Genomic DNA, 16345 nt, shown 5'->3' with positions numbered 1-16345 from the left:
AATTTTAGCTGTTGCCATACCTTCTTTTGCGATATGAAGCRCTGCGCAGGTTGGTTAATTACTTAGACTGTTTGGAAGCAGGCAAGGTTAAAGCAGCCCTACACTAGACTACAGAGCTGACGGTTGAATCAGTCCGTCAGAGGAATATTAGCAATACCAAGATAGCTCAGTTGGAGGGGAAAAAAGCCCCCCAAAAGAAGGAAAAAATAAGAGTCTATTAAAGTAAAAAAAGAAAAGAAAAAAGCATTTTTAGGTGGCTTGTCCTCAAGTATGTCTCTATTCCTCTTATTCTGTTACTGAATTTTGTCTTTAGAAAACCCTGACACCATARTTAAAAATGGAGTTTGTTGCTTGCCAGACGTTTTCTGTGATGTATGGAGAGGACCTGGAAGTTTTATTTTGCTTTAGGAGCTCTTACGTTCTCTTAAGTTATGTTCTTAAAAATGATATTAACCTGTTTTGCAGTGGTATAGGCGATTTAACTATATCAATTCTAAATTCAATTTTAGTTAAGCTTATGCTTTTTCATAATGTCGGAAAGACCTAACATTTATTTTCTACTTGTTTTTTTCTTTTTACATTAGACATTTTAAGTGTTGTTTACCCTAAGGGATTGTATGGACAGCTGGAGAATTGAAAACTAATGATGTGAGAGAGACTAATGAAGTAAAAATTGATTTCTTAAGAAAGGAGGTGCATTTTCTTCAGTCTGAAGAATATATTTTTGCCCTGATTCTTGTCTTATTTTTACTAGTTTTTACCTCTCTGATTTCAGTATGTGGGACAGATTCCTTTTTAAGTGGCTTTTAACAATACCACCTAAAAAGTTAAGGTACAAAAATTAAGCTATCCTACCTTTTTCTAAGGATGGAAAGTTTCCATGATAAGGCTCTCGAGGAAACAAATATTTCTCCAGAAAAAGCAAGGTAGACTTTATATTCCTGTTTATATCTGAGGTAAAATGAAGTAAACCACATCCCTCTGTTTTGAGGTGTTTGCTTGATTTCTGTTTATTTAATTCAAGAAGCTACGTGCATTCAGGTCTTTCCATCCTTTGCAGACCATAAATAGAGGCTATAAATGTTCCCCTATAATTGGTTTATGGCCTTGACAGGGCTGGGGGCAATGGAGAAACCTGGAATTGAGATGGATGAAGTTTCAAAGAGAAGCAATTGATGTCATTGCTGCATGTTTCTCCCTCCTTTCCTTCCTCTTGTCTTCTTGCCTTCGGTATGCAGAGGGTGACTGATTTCCTGTTCCCCACAGACCTGGAAGACTCTCGGTGCTGTGTGTTTGCAGTGCTGGCATGGGGGCTCATAACTGGCTCCTCGGAGCCCTTTCTTAGTTTTGCTTCTTCAGGTGACTAAGGACCTTGGGTTCCCAGTTTCAGCTTCATCTTTCCCTCCCTTTACCTAGCCATTCCTGCTCTAGAGATGCCATGGGAAGAGTCTGTCACCAGTGCAGGGTATGAGCGGAAAGCTTCCCACATGGCAGTATTGTCATACTGCTCTAAGGGATTTTTCACCTTCTGTCCAGTCTTCAGGAGATCTGATAGGAAAAGTCAACAACACACTAGTTGCCACTTAAGCAGTACAAGATAGCTGGTGGGTTGGAAAGTGTTTGAGGCCACAGCAACGCAGTGAGCTGTTGAGACACAGCATAGCACAGCACGGTATGCATAGGGAGGCCTGCCTTTGTATACTGCGCAGCTTGTGGCTTCTGGGATCTTGCCTGTTGTGCCTCCCACACGCATGGGACTTGCTCTCAGTAAGGTTCCTTGGCAGGCCAGATATTGTGATATTGTTGCTAGAGTGTATGTTTTTCCTAGAGGTGGGAAGGAATACAGGGAAGGGTTACTTGAACTGGATGCTTGCAGCAACAAATCAGAAATAAGAGCATATCAACTTTTTTTTTGTATTTTTCTGAATGATTTTGTTATCACCAATTAGCAACAAATGGGGGCTAATTCTACATGAAAGCTAGACTGCCACTTTTGCAGAAGGTACAGAAACTTGTGGTGTCAGTCATCCCTGTTATGCTCACACGAAGAGACAAAGAAGATGGTTCAGACTTGTGCCTAGAATTTACACTAAGGATAATGATTGAAGACTTTTTCTTCCCTAGGAAGTTTGTATTTAAGATGGTAGCAACTACCTAAAGTTATGGCAAACATGCCACTATTAATCAAACCTATCCATCCCCTATATGGAAAAGTATGTTCAAAGGTATGGAATGGCTTCCATATGAGGAGTGACTGGGTAAGTCAGGGTTCAGTCAGCTTGGAAAAGAGATGACTTATGGCATGTATTGTAAAGATTTACAAAACTTCAATTCCCATAAAAATCCAGTGGCACTGAGGGGTGTTCAGCAATTTCTGAAGGTTTTGCCAATGTGTCAGTGACGCTGTCCCTGAGATCTGGCTTATTTGTCCTTTTGTTTCATTTTTTCATTCATTTTCACATTTTCTTTCTTTTGTTCTATTTTCATTCACTGTTCTCATCAGTTATTTTTAATCCCCCTACACGCAGTGATAAAAGCAGTTGGTGTTTTTACACCTCTGGGGAAGTTTTCTCTGAGTAAGAAAATCAGAAATCCCGTGAAGCAATTATAAAAAGTTCCAGGATTGCTGCTTTGAACCTGCTTCTTGCCCAGCTGTTTGGGGATCACTTGAACTGGAACATGTACAGCAGCGATGCTCAAAACCAAACCAAATGGATTATGTTGTTTTCTAGCTCTTTGCTCTTTCAGCCATCAATGCTGCTGTAAGTAACAAACAACTCCGGCCCACGTGGAGTCACCAGTGATGTAGTATGTGGCTTCAGTCAGAGTTTTCTTTACCTCTTGTTTTTTAATTTTCTGTATTGGACTTGTAGACAAGGGTGTCCAAGGGCTGCTTTTGTGAAGTTTCGTCTCCTCCATTGCAGTTCTCTGGGGGGAAACGGATGCACTGTGAAGTTGCTTTGGCTGGCAGATTTGAGTGTGCAGACAGAGGATTTGCGCAGCCGTGCCTCTCTCAGCAGCAGATAGTGGCGCCACGTCCCCTTTCCTCCAGTCTGCGGCCTCATCTCAGCCTTTCAGGGAACCTTTGAAAGAGGGGTGAGAGGGGCTCACAGGGAAGCTAAGGCAGACTAGAGTTGGTGCTACGTAATAGTCCTGGTATCGAGGTAGAAAACATTTGGCAGAAACTGCTGACTGCCTGGCTGCCCTGCTGAAGGGAGGAGATGCTGGGAGAGATGGGCAGGGGGCAAGAGAAGGTCAGGAGAAAACTAGGGTCAGAGCAACACCGGTYCCTGACGGTGGAGACAGGGGCCTTTGGGGGCCTTCCACCAGCGCCTGAATGCTGGAAGAGCTTTGAAGCTGCTCTGATTTGTGCTGGGAACTGGTCTAGTCTAAGTCATGGGGACTGGCAGCGAGAACAGGTGATTGGAAAAAACTCATCTGGTCCCCATCTATTTCCTATAACGAAGAGTTTGCAGCAACACTTGTAAATGAAGCCTCTTGGGTTTGAGGGGTATTTTCTGCTGCGTTTAAAAGCATTTGAAATACCATTTTCAAAATCAGGTATTTTAGTTAAAATGAGATTTTTGTATACATCTCTCTCTTTCTCTCTCTCTYTTTCTTTTTTTAATGGCTTAGAAAGTTCTTAATGATATTTTACTCTCCAGGGTCAAATATTGTTTATTTTGCATATGCTACTAATATTTTTTTAATACCTTCTTTGACTTTATAAGTAAATTAGCACGATTTGTCACTACATCAAGAAATCACTGATTCTGTCTCTAAATGTAGATGAAAAGCTGTTATTAATCTGCATAATAATGGCTGCATGTTTTTCTGTGGATCGTCTCATGCTTATTTCTTAATTTTGACTGTTCTCAATATTCTTTGTTCATAAAGTTTGTAATAAGTTGCAAAATGCAAACAGAAATGTGACTCTATTAGCAGGGCATAATTTCATGTACATTATCTAATTATGCAGATAGCAGTTCCAGTTATTTCCAGTGCTGATTATTTGATTTCCTTGGTTTATCTCTGAATTTTCTGTGGATCTTTGCACACCTRTGGATGGCATTTTTACCAAACGTGTTCATATGTTGTCAGGCTTTGGGACTGAGGTTTGGAAGGAGGTATTCCAGATCCATAGGGCAGTTAGCCGTGTTAGAGGTAGCTGGCCTAGTATTTGCAGTGAGAGGCTGTGGTTCTCGCTAGCTTTCCCTACCACGCTCCCCTCCTGGCTGCTGGCACTTCTCCGTGCAATGTGTTGTGGGAGCAGTCCCAAACAGCGATGGGCGCAGTCCTCCTCAGTTGTTCGAGCGTGATCCGCCGACCACACTTTTCTCCTATATTCTGTGCAAGTGTCCCGATCCCCCCAAACACTGGCTTACCTGGAGAGGCATCTGTCCTTTGAAGGGAGGAGGGTTTGAAATGGGGATATGGTGACAAACTCAGCATGCCGCGTTCCCACACAGAGACAGGATAACAGCAGCCTCTCCAGGAAGCGTCTCCAGCTCTTGCTGCGTTCCCCCCACCCAGCAGAGGAAATGACACCCCAGGCAGGGCTATCCTGAACGCTGCCCCCGCTTTTACTGCTTGTTGTCCAAAGGAAACGCATGCAGCYCCAGCCATTCTGCATATTCATCCTTCCTTTTTGGAGGAGTAAAGGTGCTGCTGGCTGTTGGAGACATGACTAGGAATTAGATGCTCTGCCCTTATCTTCAGTGTACCTTTGTCAAGTCATTCAACACATTTGCCCTAGTTTCCCCATTTACAAATGGAAATATATTTATACCTGTTCTAAGACCACGAGGCACACTAACTAGTTTGTATTTGCATTGTACTGTACCATGACTACTTAAGATGCTATTTGAGACATATTTTCTTTTGGCATAATTCCACTGAAGATAGCAAAGCAGCTCTTGCTTGGATAGTGGGCGTGTTTTGCCACAACTCTGTAAAGATTGTATTTTACTAATAAGTTATCTCTGTAGCATATTTCACTATGAGTTGGAGCATATTCTAGCTGTAAGGCCTGCATGAAGGATTCTGCCTTGCCACCTTGTAAGTGGAAAAAAAATTCATAGAGCATTGCAGTGTCACAGAATTTAAATTCCAGAATAGAGAATTTATAGCAAGTGGGATATGTCATTAAAGGTGCATACTGTTTAGAAAACAAGGGAGATTTCTAGAGAGACCTTCAGTACAAATAATTTGCAGTTATAATGAAGTACTTTCCTGGCTATGATAACAAAGCCTAGAAAGTTATTCTTGGGCTGGGTTGGGGTCTGAGGAAACCTTTCAGAGAAGTGCCTGTTTTCTGTAGTTGAGCAGTAATAAATAACAGGTTGGTTCATTAGCATTGGTTGGTTCAGCAGATTGATGAACTGACAGTATGGGAACCAAGCCCAGGGAAAATGCAACGGTTCTGCTGAGTTTAGGGTTGTAAGTTTTGTTGCATTTGGGKTTTTTTTTTTCCTTTTTTTTCTTTGCTGCAGTTTCTGCATACAATTAGAGGAAGTCAATATATTCTGAGCTTACAGCCTTGGCAAGATCAACATTGATTACAAAAACATGAACAGAAATTTCTTTGTCCCTAAACAGTGATAAACAGTGGCTCAGACTGCTTTTCACTGGAAAGATCACAGCCAGAAGCGTCTTGCCTCTGCCTGGTTTTAGCACTGAAAGAAATTAACTGACTGCAGCTCTGCTGGAGGTTATTGTTGTGCACTTAATGACCAAATAGAAAACTTTCGTATCAGTTACTTGAAATACTGTATCCAGTCATTAATATCAGTCGAGCTCTTTACAGGTCACTTAATTATCCTATTAGGCATTCATGCTTCTGCATCCAAAAATGATTCATGGCAATAGGATTCTCTGAAAAGAAATGAATCATTTGCACAGAAGATTTTCCTCCTTTTAAAAATAGGAAAGAGGAATTGTTTGAAGGAAGAGGTATCGCCTGTCTCTCCAGTGGTTGCTGCATTTGCCATATAAGGAAACCTGATTTACAGTTAAATATTTTGGAAGATGGGCAAGGGACCAAGGAGAGTGCTAACAGTGCCAAGGAAAAACGGGAAATGAGAGAGAGGATGAGTTAAAGGAAACATCTCTCTGCTTTTAAACAGAAAGAAAATGAAGTGGAAATGGAGGAGGGTGGGGGGAGAAAAGAAATAGCAGCAGCTACATCATTACAAAGCAAGGGCTCTAGAGTCAAAAAGAAAAAAATATATATGCTAAAAACACATATTCTGATAGCTTCAATACCTTGGTATGCACAAAAATGAGGTTACCTACTGCCCTCTACACTGTCTTTGCTTCTGGTCTTCCCCTGCTTTTTCCTTTCAGGTTATGCACCCTAGAAGTGGGATAGCTCTGCCTTCCTGGCATCACAGTTTTAGCAGTGGGGAAAGAGAACGGTCACACTCACTTTCCTTTCACAGCTGGCAGCTCTCCTTGTAGGCCCGGGCCAGGTGCCAGAGTCAAGTGGGACTGCCACGTGTGGGGACAGTGCGGGCAGGCAGCGTCTGCAGACCCAAGGGAGTAAGCAGAGTCTTCTGTATCCAGCAGGGGCTTGACACCTGACTCTGCAGCCTTCTCTCACTGTAGGGTGAGATTCTTCCCAAAACTCCACTGATGCCTTGCCCTAGAAGTTTAACAGTATTGCAGTGCTTGGTGACACCTTGGTACTTTTTCTGGGATCGGTATTGAGAACGGAAGTGGCGGGGCCCATCTGTTGCCCTGGCTCTGTAGGACCAAGGTTTGATGTTCAGTGCGTGACGTGATGTGGTTCTGTCTCTCTAGACCAGCAAGTGCAATCACCTGTCCTGCTACTGCGTCTCTGTTTGCCTCTGCTTCACTTTTGTGTTCCTATCCCAGTGCCAACAGCAGAAGAGTGAAGGCCCACATACCTGGTGTACGGCTCCAGCCCACTCTCATGCCTCCACAGCTGACACGCACGCTCTTCTCCCCTGGAGTCTAGCCCTGCCTAGGGCTTCTAAAAGTTAGAGTCATGGGATGTTTCTGCCCCAATCCTTTCTTGTTTGTCACTGGCCACAGAAACAGGTGTGCTTTATCCTCTCCAGCTCAGAGGGCCTTCTAGGCTTAACTGGACCTTTGACCTTGACCTAGTTTCACTGTCCATGATTTGACTTAATCTCTCATCTGTCCAGAGGGAGATCCAACTTTCAGTTCCCAGTTAGAAATATAAAAGCAAGTCTACAGGTTGAGACCAAAGGTCCATCTGGCCCGGTATCGTGTTTCTGATAAAGGCAAACAGTAGCTGCTTGGACAAGAAGATAAGAACAGGGTGAATATTTTGTCGTACACCCACAGAATGATTCTTTCAGCCTCCAGGAATTTGTAGTTCCCAGGTGTTTTTTGTATTTAGTAGCTCTTTGATGTTGTAGAACACAAAGATCCTATCTTTTAACCCATTATTTTTACATGTGAGGCCTTTCCCACATATTTTATAGCAACCGTTTTTCTTTATGAGCCCAACTGAATACCTTTGAAAAACCTGATCTTTAGTTGCCCATATCTCTTATGAAACCTCATTAGAAACTGGTGTCCTTTGTCGTCCTCTGGCATTGAGACAGTTTTATGCAAGACGTTGCAGATCACAGTTTGTAGTCATTTTGCCTATGATATACGATGTATTGACTATGTATTACTGTTACTCGCTATGTATTGCTGTTCTCTTTGCCAGTTTGTTCTATAGTCTCATTTGCAGGTATTTCAATTTGAGACCAGTGCAGTGCATGCCCCATAAAGAACGATTCCTGCAGGGAATAGTCCTCTTACCCAGTTTGATTTCTTACATATAATGCTTCACAGTTGGCCTACGCAGACTCCAGGGCTATCTTTAAATGATATTACACTGCTGCTTTTCTGGAATGGGAGAAGCTCAGAAATCAGCTGTTGTAAAATATTACTTTAGTCGGCAAAAATAATTTTTGAGTACACAAAGTTGTAATTTAAGCCTGTGTTTATTTTTAAAGGGTAAATTAAAAAAAACAGGGATCCTCTGATGTTCTAGCCAATTATGATTGTACAATAAAGTGTAAGAATTTCATTTAACAGAACAACTAAGATTGAACTCTCTTTGGATAGTCTTAAAGACTTGGTACCCTTGTTGCAACTGTGAAAATATTACAACAAAACAATTTGCGTAGTATTAAAATTCAATTAAAATACCATCTGATTAACCTATATACTATTTACCACATAATTTAATTGCAAAGAAACCCAACAATTATAAAGCAATAGTATTTTCAAAGAGCAGAGAGAGGAAAAAGTAGTATCTTTTAATAGTCCAACAAACCATTCTTAGTTACATCCTTAGACAACTACAGCACTATCACCATAGATTCCTTTTCATTTTCTTCACTACTGATTTTTCTGCTGAGTTACTGTCTGGAGAAAAAAGATACAGTTCTTTAAAACATAATGTCCATGCTGTGCTCCAATTTTGTTTTAAAAGGCTGCACATAATCCAGATCATACTATAAAAATCCATTCACACAGACACACACAGCAGCCATGGCTATGATAGGAACGAGATCACATGGTTGGCAATACAGTAAGTCCTTGTACAGAACAAGGGCTGCTGAGCTCGCGGGAAGTGGAACCGCCAAATTGGCTCACGCAGCACAGGGTTGGCAGGCAGCAGTACCCACAGACACAGGGTCTGAGCCCAGAGGAGGGGGCTCCAGAGCTGAGCATGTTCGGGTTGTGGAACTGTTCAGATCTGCATTTATTTTGCTTTTTTCCAATAGTCAATAATTACCGAAATTGTTTCCTAAAAATGAAATTGTCTCCTCAAGAGGTAAAGGATGAGTTGGTTAGGTTCTTGCACCATTCTGTGAAGTTTCTGTTCTTGGCTTCCAGCAAAAAAACAGATGCTGAACTGGGCTGAACACTGCCTGATTTCATCAGGGCAACTTCTGAACTCTAAAATACTGTTGGAGTTTTTAGTTGCATGCCATGCTTAAATCTGACAAGGAAATACTTTAGTGCCTGATTTTGATATACAACATAAGAAAAATTCTTATTTGTATCTTGATAGGAAGTCTTGGAGAAGACCTGTATATCTCCTAAATTGGAATTCTACTCAAATAATTCAATTAATTATTTCTCTAACTGAATCTTGGCTGTTGCCAAGCATCAAGAATTAAATCTTCTCTTCTAAAATGTGTTAGAACCATATCACTTTTTAGAGCCTCAATCAAAAATTGACAAAGCATTAAAGAAGCAGCCTGCTACTACTGGACCTGACTGCTAATTAGGAGAATAAAGGACCATTTTCAGTATCATCCCTGAAGCTCCCAGAGCAGAATCTGCCTGTGGCCAAGGTGGAAAATTTACACACATCTTCTGACTTCAGTTTTTCAGTGCTTGTTCTCTTTCTAAAGGAGGTAAAATCTGTTCATTTCTTGAAATCTAAGAGTTATGAAAGCCACTGCTATAGAACTGAAGTCCTTCTTCTCCCCTATCACAAGTGTATAGATTGTTAAACTTGAAAAAGTTTGCTGCTTGGCATACAAAGCATACAAGCTGATGTGTATTTCCACAGCCAAGTACTGGGTGGAGGAGAAAGATTTGGAGAAGATCATCAGGGGGAGATCAAGTATTTACCTAACTGCACATCTTGCTATTGAAAATACTCTCTCTGACTTTTTTGCTCCTTCTCAGCTCTGTCTTCCACCACCATATGCAGGTGGCAAAAGACAGCTGGAGCGTGCTACAGACTGACTGACTATTTCCCCTCACTCTGCAGTTCCTCCTGTCTTAGTCAGCAGCAAGATGGGACTCCTTCTCCTGCAGATTACAGTGAGGAAGAGTTCAGTGTGATCCACATAGGAAGGTATCACGCCTGAGTGAGTCAGTGTATTAAGGCATATTAATTCCAGAGCAACTCTTTTGAAGTGAACAAAGCAGCCACAGCTCGGTATGGCAGTTCTGACATTAACGGATTAGCCACAGGGTTGCCCATTTGTCCCAGTAAGCAGAAAATAGGCTGAGCTGATCAATAGGCATCTTTTCAGCATCGCCACTGTCAAGCCGACAATGCCCGGGCCTCCCGAATGCCCACCAATGCAGTGCCAATGGCATTCCTGCATAAAGCAATGATATGCTTACTGCCAAAGCGGAATAGCTGCCTGAAGATCGGCAGCACGTCATGTAGTTTTCTCCACCCAAAAATATTTTATTAGACGAAAATGCTTCAGCAAATTAAAATGACTTAAATCATCCCAAATGCCTGCAAATTCTACCTTACTCGTTTTGTTATTGGCACATAAAGAGAGAGCACTGGTATGTTAAGTGTTTCCTAAGCCAAAGAAGAAGAAAATCCATTCACTGCAGCCTGAATACCTTTGATTTATGAATCTCTGATTCATCATGACAACTACTTAAAAATTTATGTCAAACTATGCATTAATCTTGGCCAGAAAAAAAAAAAAGTTAGGTGCCACACCTGAAGTGCCACACCTAGGTGCACGCATAGAGTGCCACAAAGTGTAGTACATCCATTGTGGATGTGTGTACTGAAAGGCATCATATGCACTTAAATCACAAGGGAGGCATCTGTACGTATTAACAGATACTTTTTTGACCTGTTGAAACAAATATATACTTGGACATAGAACTCTTAACACTGATGTCTGATTACTTCTCTCTGTTCTTTTAGTTGTATAGTTTTCCTATATTTTGGTACTCCCCGTGTATCATTAGATACTGCAACTGAGAAAACGTAGGCATTTTGTTATATAAGAGAGGAAAGGGGAGTAAATTAATTTATCTTTTCTTCCCAATATTGGGCATATTTGAGATTAAAAACTTAGCCTGGTGACTTGATTGATTAAATAACATTTGCTATAGCATGTCGAAGAAATGATAGTAAACTGAATGAAACTTTAAAAAAAAAATCCTGATTAGTGTTTGTTGCCAATTTGGTTATTTTTTCCAAGAATGCTTAATTAAAAATGGTAATTAGCTTGCAATTGGAATATATTAAGTATCTGAGTAAATAAAAGCCACTGTTTTCCTCTTGCAATAGCTCTGTCTTCTGACTTGCCTTTCTAAACACAATTGTATTTAGCATACGTACATGGCAATGTATTTACTCTAGTAACTTGTATTTTACAAAGTATCTTAAAAGGCTTTAGGTCAAAGGTTGCAGCAGAACATGCTGTCAGTGAGATGTAAAGAGGCAAGAACAGAGAAGGGACGTGTTTGGCTGCAGTCCTCTTCAAACCACTTATGCATCCACCAAGAGCTGAAGACAGATAGTTGCACTGTAGCTTAATCAGAAAATGCAGGTGTTGAAAAACAGGGATGAGGTTAGACTTAAGCAGGATATCACAAGTTCTTTTCTCCCTCTTTCTCATTCCTTTAATACAGAAATACAAAGATTGGGCATTTTTGTGGGGTGCAAAGGAGTGGAGTGTTAAGAATCCTTACTTTATTGTTACATAAATATTAATTACATAATTAAATAATTAAATATGATTCACAGTTTGCAACATGTCATATTTGGCCTGTGTCCATTATATACAGTTGCTCAAAATATATACTAAGCTATATTTAGTTGAATAGTAGCATAATTAAACAATTAATATATATATATTTTTTCCACTGTAATTTTTTTATCTCTCTCCCATTTGTATAGGCTTTCAGGCTACATCATTCTTGTCATGTTCCAGATCATATTAAAGATAATGTTAGATGTCCATACTGGACAAGTGAGTGGGTCAGAATGATAGCTTTTGAGAAAAGCTGATGAAATTCATCTCAGTATTTTTGTGCTGTGGGATTTTTCCCTTTGGGTTCTTTTTGGCAGCGTGTGAAGTGGTTGATTTAATTTTCTTGCTTAGGGGGAATTTTAAGTTTTTTCTTTTTTTTAAGAAAAGGAAAAAGAACAAAGCAAAGAATGTGAACAGCTGAAAAACATACGCACTGCTCCAGACAGTTTGTCTTATTGACTGCAGGAAAATTACTGATATGGAACATGATCAATGCCCTTCTCAGCCACTTTGAGACTTGGCAAACTCTCCCTAGGCTGTTAGGGTAATGTTTGAATTAGCCTTTGGTAATAAGCAGGTATCAGAAGTGTTGCAAAGGTAGATTTTTTTGGGCTGCTCAAGGTGGGCTCTTATTAGGCAAAAACAAAAGGGAAATAGATTAAATGGATTAATTTATGGAAAAGTATCAATAGAAAGGTTAAGTTAACACTACGGATATCTAAAATTCTTTTGACCTAGTCGAATCAGTGAGTTCTGCATTCCATTGACTAGCTTATTCAAAATCAGGGAAACGTTATGATGCAAAGTCTCACGAGAGGAAGAATGGTGCAATTACCAGTTCTACTCCAGGACTTGAGAGGGAAGAGTTCAGATCCCAGCTTTGCAGCAGATTTCTTGTATGAGCAGAAACAGTCTGTCACAGCTATTTCAGTACTTCTGATTGATCCAAGCATCCAGCAGAATTTGAGGAAGTCTCCACCATGAGTAGGATTTTCCACTGACTGCTCTCCATGTGTCCACTTTAGTATATTTGAAGTCCCATTAGGCAGCTCTTTGAATCTTTAGGTATCTAAATACCTTTGAAAAATTGGTTTATACCTCTCAAGGGTTTGGGAGACAGAAACGTCTAAGTCAGACAGTGAGGACTGTGGGGCATGGTGCTGCTATGATGAAGTTTGGATTAGATCTCAGCCGGGATGGGGATTCTGTTGGAAATGCAAGGCTTCCTTTCACATCTCTGCTGCCAGGTGATCCCATCCCCACCTTAGCTAATGTCCCAAAACAGGCAGCGTTCTGTCCTCCTGCCACAGTCAAAATGCCCCCGCTTCTGGGCAGCCATGGATTTGACAACCCGCTGGCCTATTTCCAGAAACGTCTGTGATTTCACCTGAAATTCTGGAACACCCCAGCCTCATCTCTCTGACTTCACACACCTTGAGTTTGTACCTTTCTTTCTAAGTTGCAGTTTGTGATGAGCAAGTTTCTAAATTAAAATATGCTTTGTTTGTCTTTAGCAGCTTAGTACCATTCAGGATTTGACCATTGCAAAACATAGCTTAGGCTTGAAAATTGTCTAAACACCCATTTAGTGAGATGGAAGGGCAGAATATCCCTAATATTAAACCATAAAGGAATGATAGTTTATTTATAAAGCCAGATGTATTAGGAAAGACATCTAACAAGCTGCCCAATCCCAGATGATTTCAGACTATATTTGTCATGTACATAGGGCACGTACAAGAAATGAAAATGGTGTCAGAAGCTTGTAATGAAAGCAAAATGAAAAAGTATATACAGAAAGGAGAACTAATAGAGACTCAAGGAATGATAGATTGGTGGAGGGCTTGCTTTCACAGGGTTGTGGCTTCAAAAAGATTGACTGGACTTCAGAAAGTTCCTGCCCCATCTCATTTGTGGACACGGCTTTTTCCCACCAATGTTGTGTTGATGAATATCTTTGAGGGGCCATGCTGTAAAATGTGTCTGTTAGCTGATTTGGGCTGTAGTAACATTTTTGCAGAATAAAAACGTGCAGCTGGTTTTAAACTTGCATCCGTTTGTGAGTCCAGTTCCCAGCACAGCTTCCCAGACGTTCGCCTGGGCTCCAGCGAGAGGGAGGCCTGCAGTGAAACTCAGGCCAGAGCAAGCAGCCGGGCACAGTGTGAGCCGGGAATGTCTCCAGTGGCTGTTGTCCCTGGAGCCTTGTCCCATCTGTGGGCTGGGGGGAGGAAAGGGGCATTTTGACACATTCTGCCTGAAACCTGGGTGGGGATCTGGGATTGAAAGAATCTCTGGTTGGAATGAGTGGATTTGGAGGGGCTTTTCTGGCAGACTCATGACCCTGCAAAACGGACTATTAGAAGTGTATATGGGATGTTGGAGGGAAGGATGCTGGCTATGGCACCTCTGCATTTCTGCAGTGGTTACATCAATATCCTCTAGATACACCTCAATATACTGGAAAACTGTGTTTATGTCAACCCAGGAAACATGTTTTACTTATCTCACCAAGATTAGTGTACAGAAACACACTGTGTAACTGGTTCTAGTTGAAACCATCAGCAAATTCATCAGACTTACCTCTTGATGAAAATCAACAGAAAAAAGGAATGCTTTTGGTCACTGTTTTGCCTTTTTTGCCATACCATGTCCTCTTGTCATTTTCTTACGTGGCAGTCACCATTTTTACTTAAGTTTTCTTTTCTCCCTCCTGTACGACAGGTCTAGAAGATGTTGTAGCAATAATGATACCTGAACCCAAAGGAAAAGAGATAGTGAGCCTCCTGGAGAGGAATATTACTGTGATGATGTACATAACAATTGGAACGCGCAACTTGCAGAAGTACGTCAGCCGTACCTCCGTGGTGTTCGTCTCTATCTCCTTCATTGTGTTGATGATCATCTCGCTGGCGTGGCTGGTTTTCTATTATATTCAGCGATTCCGCTATGCAAACGCCAGAGACAGAAATCAGGTGAGCAGTACTCCAGTGGATGTTTATGTTTCTGAAAGAATTTCCATAGGATTCAGATTGAAATAAGTTTTAAAGTAAAGATTGAGGAAAATATGAATGTGTGACAAGAAAAAAACAAGAAAAAGTGAAAAGAACGGAGATCTAGAAATACCAGTATCTGAGAAAAGTCAAGACTTCTGGCAAGGTAGATGATATTCAGAAAAAAAGAAAAGAATAAATATGTAGTGTATATATTATAGCTTTATTTCCCCATGCAAAATACACAGGAAATAACTAGAAAGATTATAATGTTGCTTAGCAAAAAGATTCCCATGGTACATATAGCCAGGTGACATAGAAATGTATATAAATTAATTAATGACCTTAAGATCTAAATGATGACTACAAAACAGTGAGGTAAGTGAATGTACGTGTATGAAGCAAGGGTTCAACGTAAGTGAAGAGAGAAAAAAAAGAATAAGGAATGTTTTCATTTTAAAGCTTATCCTGAAGGGTCTTGGGCTTGAAAGGGAAATAGATGTCCCTGTACATTTGACAGTGATCACTGAACATGTAAGCACTGTAATGATAGCCAGTATTATTAAACCATTGCTTTTCTTTTCAACATCTTGTCCAAAACCCCTGAAAGAGATATGAAACCTGTAGCACTGGACAGCAACCAACAGCATTGTGTGGCAGTAGGAAGTTTTGCAGTGGGTCATAAGTTCTGATGTTCTCTGGATTTATAAAGCATCGTGCATCTTTATGGTAGTTTGGCAGTGATTAATAATAGTAATGATAATGATAATAATAAATTTAATCTTCTCTTGACTGGATGCAGCTATCTTAGCATCAGCAGAATTTGGAAGGTGAGGCTTCTACATTTCATTCTAATGGTACAGTAGAGAATGTTATCAGTGTATGAAATCTGAGGACATAAATAAACATTTTACTGCAGGAAAAAAAAGCACTATAAATCACAGAGGTGTTTCTGTACCCTTAATAAATTACTGTCTGGGGAGGGGTTGCCTTGCCTGAAAAGTTTAAACTGAGTGTTAATAATCATTTTGTTGTAGAGAAAAAATACTGTCACACTCTATAATGCGTACCTAGTTTATAGGGATCCCTCAACCGCCATTGAAATTCAGACACCTTCTGTATTAGAGAGCAGCTGCTGTGTATTTACAGACAGAAAGAATATATTTTCCTTTTAAATATACAGCATGAGATTTTGGATAGTAAGAATGTAACTATCCCAGCTGGAATTTGCACATCACTGGCAGCACATTCGCTGTGACTGTAGTGGCTGTGATAATTTTTAGATGCCTTGGCTGCAAAATCACGTGTGCCTAATTTACGTATGTGAGTACCATAAGCATGCTTTCAATCAAGTAATTATACAGGCAGATTAGCAGTGTAAATATACATACATAAACATGAAACACAGCAAAATAAGAAGCTCACTTCAGGTAATATGCTGTAGTTTAGAACTGATAGGTTTATGTGTTCAAGCAGATTTCCTTTTCAGTATTTTCTTTTCAAAGTTTGAATGAGACTAATGTGTGTACAARCAATTGTCCTTTGCAGAGGTTTTAATAACTCTGTTCTTAATACTAGTTCTGTTCTTGAGAAGTGTAGGAAAACAGACCTGCATCCCTATGAGTAGGAAGTCAAGCAAAGGAGGTAGGAGACCTGCATGGATGAGCAAGGAGCTCCTGGCAAAACTCAGCCAGAAGAAGGAAGTATACAGAAAGTGGAAAGGGGGACAGGCCACTTGGGAGGARTAYARGAAYRTTGTCAGAGTATGCAGGGATGCGACGAGGAAGGCTAAGGCCCATTTGGAATTAAATCTGGCGAGAGATGTCAAGGACA

General features: G+C 40.6%; 1 protein-coding gene across 1 annotated transcript in view; it reads left to right on the top strand.

Annotated features, from left to right (window-relative positions):
* RNF150 (ring finger protein 150) overlaps positions 1–16345 on the top strand; it is a 119698-nt gene that overhangs the window by 59209 nt on the left and 44144 nt on the right. Inside the window, exon 2 of the mRNA XM_026074434.1 lies at positions 14244–14494. Within this exon, the coding sequence (XP_025930219.1) occupies positions 14244–14494 (251 nt within the window). The remainder of the gene's footprint in view (positions 1–14243; positions 14495–16345) is intronic.

This window comes from Apteryx rowi, unplaced genomic scaffold, assembly GCF_003343035.1.
Source record: "Apteryx rowi isolate R43461 unplaced genomic scaffold, aptRow1 scaffold_389, whole genome shotgun sequence".
NCBI lineage: Eukaryota > Metazoa > Chordata > Aves > Apterygiformes > Apterygidae > Apteryx > Apteryx rowi.
This window is presented reverse-complemented; position numbering and strand designations above follow the sequence as displayed.